The 17,637-nt window shown below is 44.8% G+C and overlaps 1 protein-coding gene across 1 annotated transcript in view; it reads left to right on the plus strand.

The window, feature by feature from the left end:
- Positions 1-6,053, plus strand: part of LOC141082310 (uncharacterized) — a 500,638-nt gene extending 494,585 nt beyond the window's left edge. The window contains exon 7 of the mRNA XM_073566258.1: positions 5,063-6,053. Coding sequence (XP_073422359.1) covers positions 5,063-5,916 — 854 coding nt within the window. The 3' untranslated portion in view covers positions 5,917-6,053. The remainder of the gene's footprint in view (positions 1-5,062) is intronic.
- The last annotated feature ends 11,584 nt before the right edge of the window (positions 6,054-17,637 follow it).

Below are 17,637 nucleotides of genomic sequence, written 5' to 3' on the forward strand. Positions count from 1 at the left end.
GAAAGCGGAGGGTAATGATGCTGTTGGCTTCCTAGATCCCTGAGATCTTATCGGACGAATCTTCTCTCCCTTCTGTGCTGCTGAATGTCTCATGGTCCCTACAAGACAAGGTCCAGTCTTTCTGACCAAACTTCCCTTTTATGAGCGACAACAGTAAATGTGCAGTGAGGCCAAGTGTGAATTTCTGTCCAGTAACAGCAGAGTTTCCCTTTATCCTGACTTTTCAATTTGTATTAAAACCAACTAACTTCAGGAGGATTGTGATAAACTACAGGACAAACATTCCACCTGTGCCATGATAGATCTCTAAGCTGTGCGTGGCCGATGGCTGTAATATACATTTATTCCCGCCTGCAGGAGATGTGTTGGCTCCAGCCCTGATTTCATGGATTCCCTCCACGTCATAAATTACATTGTTTTTGATCCTAAGGAATTCAGATTACTGCACAATCTCTCCTGAAATGGGGAGCAATATTATTATCTCTAATCTTCTGGTCAGGATTCATAGTAGCTCCAATAATCCACCATAAATGAGGGCAACTCTGGTTTACTGTTTAATCTCTATTTGTAGCTTTCAGTTAATGAGATTCTCGTGCTCTGGGGCGGGGCTGTGGGCGTGCCTGTGGGTGGGGCTGTGGGCGGGCCTTTATGTGGTGCTCTGATTACATATTCATCTGTATTGGCTTATGACAGGTCACTGATCCCTCACTGACCTGCCCCCCATTTTTATATAATAATAATCCTTATATAGCGCCAGCATATTCCTCAGCGCTTTACAGTTTAACAGTTTCAAAACACAAGTCATAAGTAATGTTAACAATACAATAATTAAAGCAAAATAAGCCGACCCTGCTGGTGAGAGCTTACAATCTACAATGAGGTGGGGGAGATACAGAGTACAGGTGTGTATTTACAATGATGGTCCAGCCATCTTGAGGGAGTGAGGGATAGATGGAGATAGATACACACGCACACTTACACATACAATGACTTTGATTAGTGAACGTGATAGGCCGCTCTGAAAAAATGTGTTTTAAAGGAACGCCTGAGACTATGCAAATTGTGGATAGTCATTTCTTGGGGTAGAGCATTCCAAAAGATTGGCGCAGCGCGGGAGAAGTCTTGGAGTCAGGAGTGGGAGGTACTGATTAGTGCAGATGCTAGTCGAAAGTCGTTTGCAGAGCGCAACAGTCAGGCCGATAGACAGAAATGAGGGAGGAGATGTAGGGGGGTGCTGCACTGTGGAGAGCTTTGTGGGTGAGAACAAGTACTTTGAATTGGATCCTATAATGAATGGGCAGCCAGTGTAAGGATTGGCAAAGAGCGGACGTGTCCGAGTACCGATTAGCCAGATGGATGACCCTGGCTGCTGAATTAAGGATGGACTGGAGAGGGGATAGTGGAGTAACGGAGAGGCCAATTAATAGAGCATTGCAGTAATAATAATCTTTATTTTTTATATAGCGCTAACATATTCCAGTTTGCACACATTATCATCACTGTCCCCAATGGGGCTCACAATCTAAATTCCCTATCTTTGGAATGTGGGAGGAAACCGGAGTACCTGGAGGAAACCCACGCAAACACGGGGAGAACATAGAAACTCCTTGCAGATGTTGTCCTTGGTGGGATTCGAACCCAGGACTACAGCGCTGCAAGGCTGCAGTGCTATCCACTGAGCCACCATGCTGCCCATAATCCAGGCGGGAGTGGATCAATGCTACAGTGAGGGTTTTTGTTGTTTCCATGGTGATAAGGCAGATTCTAGAGATGTTCTTTAGGTGTAAGCGGCAATAGCGGGCATGAGATTGTATATGGGATGTGAAGGAGAGATTGGTGTCAAACATAACACCCAGACAGCGCGCCTGCTGCCGTGGCGTTATTATGGTGCCACCCACGAGAGGGAAATGTCAGATTTAGGGAGGTTAGTAGACGGCAGGAGTAGAAGAATTTCAGTTTTTGAGAGGTTGAGTTTCAGATAGAGAGCGGACATGATGTTGGAGACTGCGGACAAACAGTCACTGGCGTTCTGTAGTACAGCGGGGCTAAGGTGGGGGGATGACATGTATAATTGTGTGTGTCATCAGCATAAAGATGTTACTGAAAGACAAATCTGATGGTTTGTCCAATTGGGGCGGTGTAGCGAGAGAAGAGGGCCAAGGACTGAGCCCTGAGGTACCCCGACATTGAGAGGAAGAGGAGATGACGTGGAGCCAGAGAACAAAACTCTGAAGGAGCAGTCGGAAAGATAGGAAGAGAACGAGGAGAGAGCAGTGTCCTTAATGCCCAGTGATTGGAGCCTAGAGAGTAGGAGACGGTGGTCAGCAGTGTCGAAAGATGCAGAAAGGTCGAGAAGAATGAGCAGAGAGTGGTGACCATTATGTTTTGCTGTCAGAAGGTCATTGGTCATTTTGAGTGCAGTTTAAGTCAAATGTAGGGGCGGAAGCCGGACTGTGAAGAGTCTAGGAGGAAGTGAGTGGAAAGGTAATGGGTAAGCCGGGAGTAGACTAGGCGCTGCAAAAGTTTAGAGATGAAGGGGAGATTGCAGACTGGTCTGTAGTTAGTGCAGGATGGGTTGAGAGCGGGTTTCTTTAGTAATGGAGTAACGATGGCTTGTTTGAAGGAGGATGGGAAAATGCCCGAGGAGAGGTTAAAGATTGTAGTTAGGTGAGTTGTGATGACTGGAGAGAGAGACTGGAGGAGATGTGAGGGAATGGGGTCGGTCGTGCATGTAGTCGGACGAGAAGAAGACAGGAGTCTGGAGACTTCTTCTGTGATGGGCTCAAATGTGGAAAGTGAGCCATGGGAATCACAGCACTTGGTGGTTGGGTGCAGATTTCCTGACGGATATTATCTATTTTTTCTGTAAAGTGGGAGGCCAGGTCATCAGCACAAATGTCTGTGATAGGGGCTTGTGCTTTTGACCTGAGGAGGGAGTGAAAGGTGTCAAAAAGTTTCTTGGGGTTGTTGGCTAGTGAGGAGATCAGGGTGGTGAAGTAGTTCTGTTTGGCGAGGTGAAGGGCAGCGTTATAGGTTCTTAACATAAATTTGAAGTGGATGAAGTCTTCTGGTGTGCAGGTTTTTCTCCATAGGTGTTCAGCACTCCTAGAGCATCGCTGGAGAAGTTGAGTTTGTGATGTGAGCCAGGGTTGTTTTACTCTGTGTTTGGAGGTTCTGAGGGTGAGGGGAGCTACTTGGTCAAGGGTGCTTCTAAGAGTGTCGTTGTAGTGATGAACAGCCAGATCAGTACAGGAAAAAGAGGAGATTGGGGACAGTGATGAGTGTAGTCTCTTATAGACGCTACTACGCAGGCGCCGCCATCGCCGGTGACAATTTGCTGGATGTAATTTTTTTCTAAGCCTCCCAATAGCCACAATATTATAGGCATTATCACCAATAATATCAATGCTATTATATGCGTTATGTAATAATGGGGGGCAGGTCAGTGAGGGATCAGCGACCTGTCATAAGCCAATACAGAGGAATATGTAATCAGAGCACCACATAAGTCTCATTGACAGTTACAGGAATCGTTTGATTGCAGTGATTGCCTCAAAAGGTTGTGCAACAAAATATTAACCCTTTCACGCCAGAGCCTGTTTTTGCCTTTGTGACCAATTTTTTCAGCTCTGACCAGTGTCACTCTATGAGGTCATAACTCTAAAATGCTTCAACGAATCCTGGTGATTGTGAGAATGTTTTCTTGTGACATATTGTACTTTATGGTAGTGGTAACATTTATGTAATATGACTTGCGTTTATTTGTTAAAAAAAGGAAATTTCACAAATGTTGAAAATTTTGCAATGTTCACTTTTTTTTAATGCTCTTAAATCAGAGAGTCATATCGCACAAAATAGTTAATAAATTAACATTTCCCACATGCCTACCATCAGCACAATTTTGGAAACAATTTTTTTTTTTGTTAGGAAGTTATAAGAGTCAAAAGTTGACCAGCGATTTCTCATTTTTACAACAAAATTTACAAAACCATTTTTTTAGGGACCACCTCACATTTGAAGTGAGTTTGGGGGGTCAATATGACAGAAAATACCCAAAAGTGTCACCATTCTAAAAACTGCACCCCTCAAGGTGCTCAAAACCACATTCAAGAAGGTTATTAACCCTTCAGGTGCTTCACAGGAATGAATGGAATGTGGAAGGAAAAAATAAACATTTCTATAACAAGAAATTTCCTTTAGACCTAATTTTTTTTACTTTCGCAAGGGTAACAGGAGAAAATGGATTATACATTTTGTTTTGCAATTTCTCCTGAGCATGCCGATGATACCCCATATGTGGGGGAAATCTACTATTTGGGCACACTGCAGGGCTGAGAAGGGAAGGAGCGCCATTTAACTTTTTGAATGTAAAATATGCTGGAATAATTAGCGGTTGCCATGTCGTGTTTGGAGAGCCCCTGATGTGCCTAAACAGTGGAAACCCACAACAAGTGACCCCATTTTGGAAACTAGACCCCCCAAGGAAATGTGTGATGGGCGTTTTGAGCTTCCAAGGGCTTCTTAGAAGTTAATTACGTAGAGCCGTGAAAATAAAAAGTCTTTTTTTTTCCACAAAAAATGATCTTTTCGCCCTCCGTTTTTTTTTTCCAAAGGGTAACAGGAGAAATTGGACCCCAAAAGTTGTGTAATTTGTCATTGGTGTGCTCCAATTCAAGAGCACTAGGGACAGCGCTAGTACTTGGCATTCCCTTAGTTGGAGACATTTCTCCAGAAGCGCTATTTGTCCTTCTTGTTGTACTGGTCCCTGTGTGTGAGGATGGATCAGAATCAATGCTCATTTCTGAGCTGCTACTAAAGCCCTCAAAATCCACATCGCCATCTGACACTGCACTTTCTTCACTGTCAGAACATAAAAGTGCATAAGCCTCCTCTGCACTATAATACTGATGGACCATTTTAACCATTTAACCCTAACAGTAACCCTAACTTTAGTCTAACTTTAGCCTAACAGTAACCCTAACAATAACCCTTACTTTAGCCTAACAGTAACCCTAACTTTTGCATTAACTGCAACCTGCCTTATCTGTTTTTCTGTTGACAGATGAAGTGAATGCCATTACTCCAGATATATCATCATCCATTCACAGCAAAGATCTGTCATCTGATCCTATGAAACAGGTCCCGTCTTCTGATTCATTACTGACAACTAAGGAAAATCAAAGTCGCAAAAGAGGCATTAAAAAACAAACTGCTCCTAAAGCAAAGAAGCCATTCTCATGTTCACAATGTGGGAAATGTTTTAACCACAAAGGGACTTTTATTAGACACCATAGAACTCACACAGGGGAGAAGCCTTTTTCCTGTTCAGAATGTGGGAAATGTTTTAACCAGAAAGGGAATCTTGATGAACACCAAAGAACTCACAAAGGAGAGAAGCCTTTTTCATGTTCAGAATGTGGGAAATGTTTTACTCAGAATTCAAGTCTTGTTAAACATCAGAGAATTCACACAGCAGAGAAGCCATATTCATGTTCAGAATGTGGGAAATGTTTTACTCAGAATTCAAGTCTTGTTACGCATGAGAGAATTCACACAGGGGAGAAGCCTTTTTCCTGTTCAGAATGTGGGAAATGTTTTAACCAGAAAGGGAATCTTGATGCACACCAAAAAACCCACACAGCAGAGAAGCCATATTCATGTTCAGAATGTGGGAAATGTTTTACTCAGAATTCAAGTCTTGTTACGCATGAGAGAATTCACACAGGGGAGAAGCCTTTTTCCTGTTCAGAATGTGGGAAATGTTTTAACAATAAATCAGATTGTGTTAAGCACCAAAAAACCCACACAGGAGAGAAGCCATATTCATGTTCAGAATGTGGGAAATGTTTTATCCGAAAATCACAATTGGTTAATCACCATGGAACTCACACAGGGGAGAAGCCTTTTTCCTGTTAATGTGGGAAATATTTTTACCAGAAAGCGCTTCTTGATCGCCATCAGAGCAGTCACACAGAGGAGAAACCTTTTTCACTTTCTTAATGTGGGAAATGTTTTACTTGGAAATCAACTGTTAATAAACATCAGAGATGTCACATAGGGGAGAAGCCTTTTTTATGTTCATAATGTTGGAATAGTTTTAGCCAAAATTGAATCTTCTTAAATGGGTTGTCTCCTGTCATTCCTCATGTTTGCTGACAAAAGGATAAAACTAAGTTTTATTAATTCCAAATATAAAACTATACCCATAATTCATCCCCTGAAGGTTAGTCAATAGGTGACTATTAGAAAAAACATGTACCCCACAGTTCAGTACAGTACATAGGGTGAGGTGATGTATACACTCACTCTCCAAGCCTCTCATTTCTATGGGTTTCATCGTCCTCACCAAAGACGACTCATCAGGAGACTATTTAATATTGATCTATATTCAAACGAGACTAGACAAAAAAAAACTAAAATCATTTATCATGTTATCCAAAACAGTCAGAAAACTAGCCCCATATTGGCAGATCCCAGACCTCAGACTATATACTGTGTAAGTATATAAGACCCTCCAGTGTCAGGAATAGATAGTATGTGACAATACAGTATAATTCTTGTGTTTTTCTCCTATAGGGACTGCCCTAGTTTGGTAATGTAACTGCTGTTAATTAGTAGTGCAGACAAATTGTCCAGACTAAACTCAGTCTTCAGACGGCCCAATATGTACCACTCAGGGAAAACTTACCTGCTCCAAAGATCATTAGCAGCTTCTAACTAATGGCCATGCTGCAGTCTGTCGGGAAATGAGTGCAATATCGTTATAAAGACTAGGGATATGTGCAATCATAATGTCTGGGAGATCTGTGCCATTATTTAGTATGAATATGGAAATTATCTCTGAAAGGTAAGTGTTCCCTGAGCGGTATATACGGTATTTTCACATACTATCTATTCCTGACACTGGAGTGACTTATAAACTTACAAAGTATATAGTTTGAGTTCTGGGATCTGCCAATATGGGGCTAGTTTTCTGACTGTTTCGGATAACATGATACATGATTTTAGGGTTTTCTTCATCTAGTCCCGCTTGAATATAGTTCAATATCAAATAGTCTCCTGATGAATGAATGAATGAATCCAATGAATATTCATTTCTCTTAAGTAGTGGCACACATGACCGCCAGCAGCAGCAGGAAGCCGGTGGCTGACACTGCGCACTACTGAAGAGTAATGAATACTCACCGCTATCTCTGATGAACAGTCCCGGTGAGCACTCCGGCAGCTGTGCAAATAACGCTATAACAACGCATTCCCATGCAATCCTATGGGAATCCGCAATTGCTGTGCCCATGCCGTGGATTTTTCCGCTGTAGAATCGCATCGCAGTAAAATCCGCACCATGTCCATTAATTTTGCGGAATCTCGGCGATTCCGCTGCTATAGGATTGCATTGAAATGCTCACTTTACACATGTGGCTATGCCCACTATACGTAAAGTGAGTGCTTCATGTGCGGATGGTACCCAGGGTCTGGAGGAGACTTTCCTCCATGCCCTGTGTACCATATTTCTGTACAAAATAGAATTAAAATTAAAAAAATGGATATATCTACCCTCTGTCGGCCCCCAGCGATGCTGCCAGCAACTTCCGTTCCCAGGGATGCATTGCGCGAATGACCTTTGTGACGTCACGGTTGTCATCAGAGGTCATTCGCGCAATGCATCTCTGTGAACAGAAGTTGCTGGCAGCGTCGCTAAGGACCTGGAGGACTTTGGGGGATGACAGGGTAAGTATACACATATTTTTTTATTTTTAACATTCTATCTTTTACTACTGATGCTGCATAGGCAGCATCAATAGTAAAAAGTTGGTCGCACTATGCTTGACAAGTGGGACCAACCTGTATCACTTTTTCAAGCGATGCTTCAAATCGGTTGGAAAGGGCTAGCATTATGGAAGCTAAAAACGCTTGCAAAATGCTTGTGTTTTGCCAGAAAACGCTTGCAAATTCCGCATGCATTTTACCCACGGCAGGGAGTTGTGGAAATGCAGACAATTTTGCAGCATTTCTGCAGCGTGGGCACATAGCCTAAAACAATTGCTGGCATCGGAGCAGGATGCTGTGAGGGAGCCCTGGGTAGGTAAGTGTAATTTTTTTTTTTAATATTTTCTGATGGGGCCATGCATAACAGGACCGGGATGGGGCCCTGCATACTAGGATGAGATGGGGGCCCTGCATACCAGGATAAGGATGGGGCACTGTATACCAGGATAGGGATGTGACCACGCATACTAGCATAGGGATGAGGGTGATCATTTCTGCCAGGATAGGGATGAGTGATCCATGCATACTAAGTAAGGATGAGATGGCCATGTGTATCAAGATGGGGGTGAGGGGACCATACATACCAGGATAGGGGATATTAAGTACAGAATTGACCACACTTTTTGCGTTAATTTTTTTCCTAATTTACTGCTCTAAAACCTAGGTGCATCTTTTAGTCCAAAAAATACGGTATATATATATTTTTTTTTCAAAGGACTCATTCTTCATGTTTGGCCTCATTAAAATAAAAACACTCATACTCCGCTGGCGTGCCGGCTCCACTTCAGCGGTGTCGAGACTCACTATCCCGGGGCATATGTGAGGTTGTCACATCACACGAGCCCTGCACCCAATCAGCAGCAGCTTTCACTGTTCCTTCACACGTATTGAACATCAACAGGAGGCCAGGGCTGCGGCTGCTCTCTGACGGCCTCATGATGCTTGATTTGTCTGAAGGTGGGGACAGTGACGTCAGCGCTGATTGGGCACAGGGCTCACATGATGTAAAAACCTCAAAAGAACCCCAAGAACACAAGTGCCGACACCACTGAGACGGTGCCAGCATGGGAGGTTTGTGTAAGTGTTTTTATTGTAACAGGACCAAACATGAGGAATGAGAAGGGGTTGTCCAACTAGTTGTCAACCTCTTTATCAAAAATCCCACACAGGGAAAAGTCATTATTATACCTAGAGCATGAGAAATGAATTACAGGAAAATCATTTTTTGTTGACCTTCAAAAATAACTCCGACGAGGAGAACCTATATATATTATTCACAAATTGTACAAGAACATGATGCACGCGGCGTGCGTTCAAGGATGGAATATTGTATGGAAGTTTTATAGGATAAATTCAAGGATGAATATTATATGGGAGTTTATTCGGACTCCCATGACAGCACCACGAGAGAGGGGATCCGCCCTTCGGGAACAGGAAACCTACAGATACAAAAGGGCGGCACCTCTCCCACGCATCAGTTGGTTTCCTGTTCCTGAGGGGACGGGATCCTACAGACCGGATCCCAGGCCGGCCGGCCGGTACAGGTAGCGAGGGGGTCTCCTACCTCGGCCTGGTGCGGAGCTCCTGGAGGACGCCACTGTGGCTCAGGATGGGTGGCACGGTGGTGGTGGATACAGCAGGGAGCGGCTTCCGAAGGAGGTCCGTCTCCATATGTGCGCCGCCGCCGGTAAGTATGCCCCCTGGGGGCTCCCAGCTCCGGCGGTGCGATCGCGGTGGATTGAGGGGGGCCGGCGCAGCTGCAGGGTGCTGGGGCCGGGGAGTGCTCCATGGTGGAGCGCCCGGGCGTCCCGCGTGACTTCAGGTCACGTCGGAATCGTGGTGATGTCAAGGGGCGGAGCCTCGGGGCGCTTCCGGGTCGGCGGCGCCACTGCGCAGGCGCGGGGACCCAAGATGGCGGCGCCCATCGGGAGGACGCCGGTAAGCGCCGGTTCCCCTGCCCAAAGCGGCGCCAGCTGGGGAGGGGGGCCCTATTAGGGGGGAGGGCACGGCAAGAGGAAATCTGTCCGGAGGAGGGGTATATAGGCAGGACCCTAGATGGGTGCCTTGCCTTGGCCACATTATTGCAAGCCAGTAATGGAGAGCAATCAGGAGCAGCAGCAACGGCGGCAACAGCGACAATCTTCACTGCTGCCCCTGGATGACCTTAGGCAGGTCAAACAGAAGAAGAAAGAGGCCCGTGACAGTAAGGAGCATCCGGGACGAAGTGACCAGTCCAGTCATAAAAGCTCCTCTAGGCGGTCAGGAGCAGCGACTGAGAAAAATCCCCCTCATTCTCCGGTACTTGATTGTGGCACTGGTAAGTGATCTTCGTGAATGTTCACTCAGTGACGGGGCCTCCTTCTGTGTTTTATTCTAGGGGAAGAAAGCTACGAGTAAAACCAGACACAGGGAATGCGCACTCTGTGCATGCCCGTTACCAGATTCATGCCCCAAAAAGTTATGTCCCTCCTGTATCCAGCAGACAGTGGCGTAGGAGTCGCCCGCAGTAGCGGCGTGTTTAAGGGATATAGTAAGGGCAGAGATGAAGGAAACCGTAAAATCCCTGTCCCAACCAGAGAGTGTAAGGGGTGAGGACCTGGTGGAGTCGGATTCCTCGACAGAGTGGAGGAGAAGTAAGGGCTCCCATATTTCATTTCCCTCGTCCTCAGAAGAAGAGGACTCTGGTCGGTTTTGCCTGCCGCTCGACCGAGTAGACAAATTGGTACAAGCGGTCAGAGGAACAATGGAGGTGGAGGAGCCGAAGCCTCAATTCAATTATCCATGCAGGATGTGATGTTTGGGGGGCTGGAGCAGAGGAAGCGTAGGGTCTTCCCACTAAGCAAAAAGATCCAGGATCTCATGCGCAGAGAGTGGAAAAAGCCAGATAAAAGAGGGTCGCTACCACCAGCCCTCAATCTTAGATATCCCTTTGACGATTCAGCAATGAATACTTGGGACAAGGCCCCCAAATTAGATGCAGCTATTGCGAAAGCATCGAAAAGATCCTCGCTACCCTTTGATGACATGGGGTCCCTTAAAGATCCTCTAGACAGGAAGGCAGATACCTTCCTTAAAAATACCTGGGAAATGGCAGCCGGTTCCTTAAGACCAGCAGTAGCATCGACTTGCACGGCCAGGTCCATGGTGGTCTGGTTGGACCAGATAGAGTCGCAGTTAAAACAAGGAACATCTAGACAGGAAATCCTTGGGGCCCTACCAATAATCCAGGATGGCGCAGCCTTCCTAGCAGATGCCTCGGCTGATGCAGTCAGAATGGCCGCCAGGGCAGCAGGACTCTCTAATGCGGCTCGGAGAGCCCTGTGGCTGAAGTACTGGCCGGGAGATATTCAGTCCAGGGCGAAACTCTATACTATCCCTTGTGAGGGGGAATATTTATTCAGAGCAGTCCTGGACGAACTACTGGAGAAGGCCGGGGATGATAAAAAGAAATTCCCAAATCTTTTGTCCCCATCTTACCGACGTCCGTTTAATAGAAGGAGATTCGGTCAAGGGAGAAGGTGTAACCCTTCACCTAATAGAGACCGTCCCAGATGGGAGGATAGAAGAAGAGGTACGGGCTTCATGTTCAGACGCTCGTCGAGAGAGCGAAAAAGACAGAACCAATGACTAGCAATTCCCGTGGGGGGTAGACTGTCATCCTTCCTCCCAGCATGGCTACAGGTCACCAATAGTGACTGGGTGCGGAATGTGATATCCGCCGGACTCAGGTTGGAGTTCACTCAAGTCCCACGGGATACCTTTAAACCAACACCCTTAACGTTCTGATAGAGGTTCCAGAGTCTGAGAGAGGAAGAGGATTCTACTCTCCCTTATTTCCTAATCCAAGAGCCGGATAAAACATTCAGAACGATTATTTGCGTTTCCTTAAAGAATTTTTGGTTAAACGCACCTTTAAAATGGAATCCATTAGTTCTACAATAAAGATGCTGTTTGAAGGGTGGTTTATGGCGGTAGTGGACTTAAAAGACGCATACTATCATGTGCCCATCCACGCAGATTTCCAGCATTTCCTGAGAGTGGCGGTATCAATAGACGGTATAATCCGTCATTATCAATATAGAGCCCTTCCCTTTGGTCTCTCAGCAGCGCCCCGGGTATTTACAAAAATAGTGGCCGAAGTTATGGCTCATTTATGGGAAGTTGACATCTTAATTATCCCATACTTGGATGATTTTTTGATTGTGGGAAATTCAGTGGACCATTGTCTATCTCAGATAAAAAAAGCTAAGTCCAGATTAGAGAACCTCGGATGGATAATAAATTACGAGAAGTCCCGATTTCAGCCCTTAAAGGTCCAGAAGTTTCTAGGCTTGCTGTTAAATTCAGAAACTCAGCAGTGTCTGTTACCCGTAGATAAATTACAGCAGCAGGTTCTTCGGGCAATCGATAGACCCTCCATGACCTCCAGGCAGGCCATGTTCCTGTTAGGCTCCCTAACCTCATGTATCCCAGCGGTCAAGTGGGCACAATTCCACACTAGGGCCCTTCAGAATGACGTCCTGGTTAATAGCAGAACCTTAGAGGGCTTCTTGCAGGGTCAGGTATTGCTAAGCCCCTCAACTATTACATCTCTTAGGTGTTGGCTCGATGTCGGAAATTTAGCCTCGGGGGTGCCCTGGGTGATACAGATAACCCGCGTAATAACCACAGACGCTAGTCCTTGGGGTTGGGGGGCCCATATGGGGGACATAGTGGTACAGGGACAGTGGGACTCCGATGCTGAGATCTAATCTAACCAGAGGGAGCTGCTGGCGATTGAATTGGCCATTAAAAAACTCATTATGTATCTACAGGGCCATCATGTGAGGGTACTCTCGGACAACCAGCTAGCGGTAGCCTATGTCAACCACCAAGGTGGAACCCGCTCCAACGCCCTGATGCGGATAACGGAACGTCTCCTTCAGATAGCAGAGAAAAATTTTCTATCTTTAACCGCGCTCTACATCAGCGGAAAAGAAAGCATGAAGGCAGACTTTCTAAGCTGCAGGGCCCTAAGGCAGGGAGAATGGGCCTTAAACTCAGACATCTACAACCAGATTGTCCGCAAATGGGGTCAACCGGAGGTGGACCTCTTTGCCACCAAGGAAAACAGGAAGGAAAAACTTTGTTCCCTAAATCCCAGGGAAAATCCACTGGCCGTGGACGCCCTCCTAATAAAATGGGACTTCTCGCTGGCTTATGCGTTTCCGCCTTTGAATCTTCTACCTCTGGTAGTGAGGAAGATCAGGGAAGACAGGGCAAGAGTCATATTGATTGCCCCCTTCTGGCCCAGAAGGACCTGGTTTGCATGGTTGAGGACCATGTCAGTAAGCGATCCTTGAGTACTGCCGAACCTTCCAGATCTCCTCTACCAGGGGCCATTCAACCACCCACAAGTAGCGGGACTCCGTTTGACGGCATGGTGTTTGAGAGGACACTATTGAGGGATAGAGGGTTCTCAAAAAATGTAATCGATACACTCCTAAAAAGTAGGAAACAAACCACCACAGGTATATATGCTAGAACCTGGAGGCGATTCCTGTTCACCTGTGAGTTTAATATCAGGGATGGAATACCCGTAAAACAGATTCTAGAATTCCTCCAGAGGGGTCTCGAGTTGGGCCTTTTCACTAGTACATTGAAAGTACAAGTTTCAGCTTTAGGGGCCCTATTTGCATGCGACATTGCCGGTAACCATTGGGTAGCGAGATTCATTAAGGCAGTTACCAGATCGAGACCCATACTCAAAGATAGGTGTATGCCTTGGGTCTTAAATTTAGTCTTGACAGCCATGACAGAAACCGTTTGAACCTCTGGATTCTGCTTCACTAAAAATGATATCACTTAAGACAGCCTTTTTGGTAGCAATAACATCTGCATGTAGAATAAGCGACATACAGGCACTTTCCAGATTGCCCCCTTACACAGAATTCTTACAGGATAGAGTAATCCTAAGGCCAGACCCGGCATACCTTCCCAAGGTAGCATCTCATTTTCATAGGACACAAGAGATAGTTCTGCCTTCCTTCCTCCCTAATCCAACCAATCCTAAAGAACAAAAACTTCAGGCTCTAGATGTTAAGAGATGCCTACTTAAATATTTAGCAGCCACAGATCCTTGGAGGAAGGAGAACGCATTATTTTTATCCTTCCAAGGTCCCAGGAAAGGGTATAGAGTGTCAAAGCGCACGTTAGCAAGGTGGATTAGGGAGGCTATCTCTCTTGTCTACACAGCAGGTGGTGGTCCGGCTCCACAGAACCTGAGGGCGCATTCCACTCGTGCCATGGCATCATCCTGGGCAGAGAGATCGGGAGTATCAATTGACCAGATATGTAAGGCGGCCACCTGGTCATCTCCTTCCACCTTTTTTAACCACTATCGGTTAGACATGGGTGCCTCCTTAGATCTCACCTTTGGGCTAAGGGTGCTGCAGGCTGTAGTCCCTCCCTAAATTAGTTTACATCTCTGTAATTCTCTCGTGGTGCTGTCATGGGAGTCCGAATAAAGTATTAAGTTACGTAACGGTATTTTTCGGAAGCCCATGACAGCACCCTTAGTTCCCTCCCTTGTTCACGTATAAGGGTGCACCCCTTTAGAAGATGGTTTTCGCGAGTTCACCTTATGTGGGAGATGGTTTAAAGAATTGTAAATAGGATAGATAGGTTGTATATATTGTGTATATGCGGTGTACTAACCATGGTAGCCTCTCAAGCTCTGTAATCCAACTGATGCGTGGGAGAGGTGCCGCCCTTTTGTATCTGTAGGTTTCCTGTTCCCGAAGGGCGGATCCCCTCTCTCGTGGTGCTGTCATGGACTTCCGAAAAATACCGTTACCGGTACGTAACTTAATACTTTTATAGCATAAATGAAATACCAACAGAAAATAAGCGACCCAAAACAAATATTTTTCAGTAAAAATAACTCCTCTTTATTAGTTAAAGTATAAAAGAATTGCGCCATTTTCCGATACTTGTCGCGTCTTCATTTTTCATGATTTTGGGTTGGGTGAGGGCTTATTTTTTGTGTGCCGAGCTGACGCTTTTAATGAATACCATTTTGGTGCAAATACGATCTTTTGATCGCCCGTTATTGCATTTTAATGCAATGTTGCGGCGATCAAAAAAACATAATTCTGGTGTTTTGGCTTTTTCTCATTATGCCGTTTAGCGATTGGTTTAATATGTGCATGTTTTATTTTCTTTGTATTGTTTTATTTTGAATGGGGTGGAGGGGTGATTTGAACTTTTATATATTTTTTTCTATATTTCAAAATACTTTTTTGCAACTTTTGGCATTGCGAAGACATACAGCATTGTATCTTAATTAACCAGATGACTATTTTTAGCAAAAGAAGAATAGTAGAATGTTATCTGTATGTTGGCTTTCAAATGTAAGTGTAGATTTCTGGTTGGTCAAGAAAACAGACTTTTGTTTGTGTAAGCCCGTAATATTGACTTTTATTGTGCGCTTATCCTTGATCACTAGTGATGATTGCTGATATGCTAATTTATACATTGTGTTATGGAGCCAGTTTGTTGACTTCTAAAGCAGAGAGGGAAAAACTATGCAAATAGTTTAAATAATCAAGTAATGCTACTTGATCTCATCTCCATTCTTACCCTTCATGTAAATACTCAGACCCAAAGAGTGGTCGTAAATGGCTGCACATCCAGTTGGAAGAATGTCTCAAGTGGGGTACCACAGGGCTCTGTCCTGGGCCCTGTATTGTTCAACATCTTTATCAACGATTTAGATGAAGGAATTGAGGGTAAACTGATTAAATTTGCTGATGACACAAAGCTAGGAGGGATAGCTAATACTAGAGAAGAGAGAGAGAGGATTCAAAAAGATTTAAATAAACTGGAGAAGTGGGCAGCAACTAACAGAATGGTTTTTAACAGGGAGAAATGCAAAGTACTACATCTGGGCAATAAAAATGAAAAAAGCATATATAGAATGGGAGGAATAGGGCTAAGTGACAGCACATGTGAAAAAGACTTGGGTATACTAATAGATCACAGACTGAATATGAGTCAACAGTGTGATGCAGCAGCAAAAAAGGCAAATGCAATTCTAGGATGTATTAACAGAAGCATACAGTCTAGATCACGTGAAGTCATTATTTCCCTCTACTCCTCTTTGGTCAGACCTCATCTGGAATATTGTGTCCAGTTTTGGGCACCACATTTTAAAAAAGACATCAACAAACTGGAGCAAGTTCAGAAAAGAGCGACCAGAATGGTGACCGGTCTCCAAACCCTGTCTTATGAGGAAAGGTTGCAGGATTTGGGAATGTTTAGTTTGCAAAAGAGAAGACTGAGAGGAGACTTAATAGCTGTCTACAAATATCTAAAGGGCTGTCACATTGTAGAAGGATCAACTTTATTCTCATTTGCACAAGGAAAGACTAGAAGCAATGGGATGAAACTGAATGGGAGGAGACACAGATTAGATATTAGAAAAAACTTTTTGACAGAGTGATCAATGAGTGGAACAGGCTGCCACGAGAAGTGGTGAGTTCTCCTTCAATGGAAGTCTTCAAACAGAGGCTGGACAGACATCTGACTGGGATGATTTAGCGAATCCTGCTTTGAGCAGGGGGTTGGACCAGATGGCCCAGGATTCTACGATTCTATGATTCTATACTGAATGAGGGACACTTGTTAAGTCTAAAAATAGGTTACATGCCTCTGTATAAAGAGACTGAGAGAGAGAAACAGCCAGAGATTCTGCCAAGACATCCATACATCTTAAAAGGACCAGAGACAGGACAGCAGCCATTTTACAGCATGACTCCATTACGAGGGACACAGATGTATCATTCTATAGGAAACAACCTAGGGGTTTTCAGCCTGAGTTGGAAGAATACAGATCTCCATTGACCATCACTGAACCTTGGATACATTTGGAGAAGCCAGATTGTGATCCTCAAATCAACTGGCCTTGTATGGACTGTCGTCTTCCTACGCTTGTCATTACCTCCTCTTTGTGTGCGTGCCACAGGTGAGGTAGTGACCCTGGAAGATCTGTAGTCACAGCTGCTACCACCCTGGCGAGTCAGTGGAAGGGTGAGACTCAGTAATGTGCATCATCTTGGGTACTGTGCTGGGACTGTTCTATGTGTTATCTGCCTGTTTTGTGGTACAATAAAGCATTGCCACTCTGTTTTACCCTCACCCTGTGTTGCCTGAATAACATTTTGCCCATGTTATAAGGAGAGCGGGAGTTCGGCAGGACGATCCATGGTCCATGCGTTTTCGGCTAGTGGGGGCGCTCATAGCAATTCGGCAGTGACAACCATAGACTTCTGCTGGAGGCCAACGCATCGGTGACCCACAATTATGATGGGGTCACTGAAGGGCGGGATTTCCGGCACGCTTGCTGACGTGCCAGAAAAGATGTGGGCTCAGCGCTGGAGCCCACATCAAATGGAGGGAGTTTGACAATGGCGTACATTTACGCCTGATGTCAGAGAGGGGTTAAAGGGGATTGTTTGGTAATCATGTATACTTACAAGTAATTACAAAAATAACAGCTTCTAATGTTAAATAGTATATAGTTAGGACAAGAAAATATTTGTGTAAACCATGTGTAGATATAAAAATACAGGCAAATGGAGCTCCATCTAGTGACTGTGCAAAAGTCCCATCATAGAGTAAAATGTATCCTAAGAGAGTGTCACTGTCAAGGTGGAAATGAGATTAATGAGAAGGTGACGATCTGATCGCATGCCTTGTAATTTATGCTGGCTTTTAACCTCACTTGTATGGACTAAGTGAATAAAGAATTATATTTCACTATATCGTGGAGCTGGACATTTATCTTCATTACTTTATATGGAGGTTGTGCGTGGCATATACAGGGGTGAG

Source organism: Dendrobates tinctorius, unplaced genomic scaffold (genome assembly GCF_039654945.1).
Source record: "Dendrobates tinctorius isolate UK_male_01 unplaced genomic scaffold, ASM3965494v1 ptg000017l, whole genome shotgun sequence".
NCBI lineage: Eukaryota > Metazoa > Chordata > Amphibia > Anura > Dendrobatidae > Dendrobates > Dendrobates tinctorius.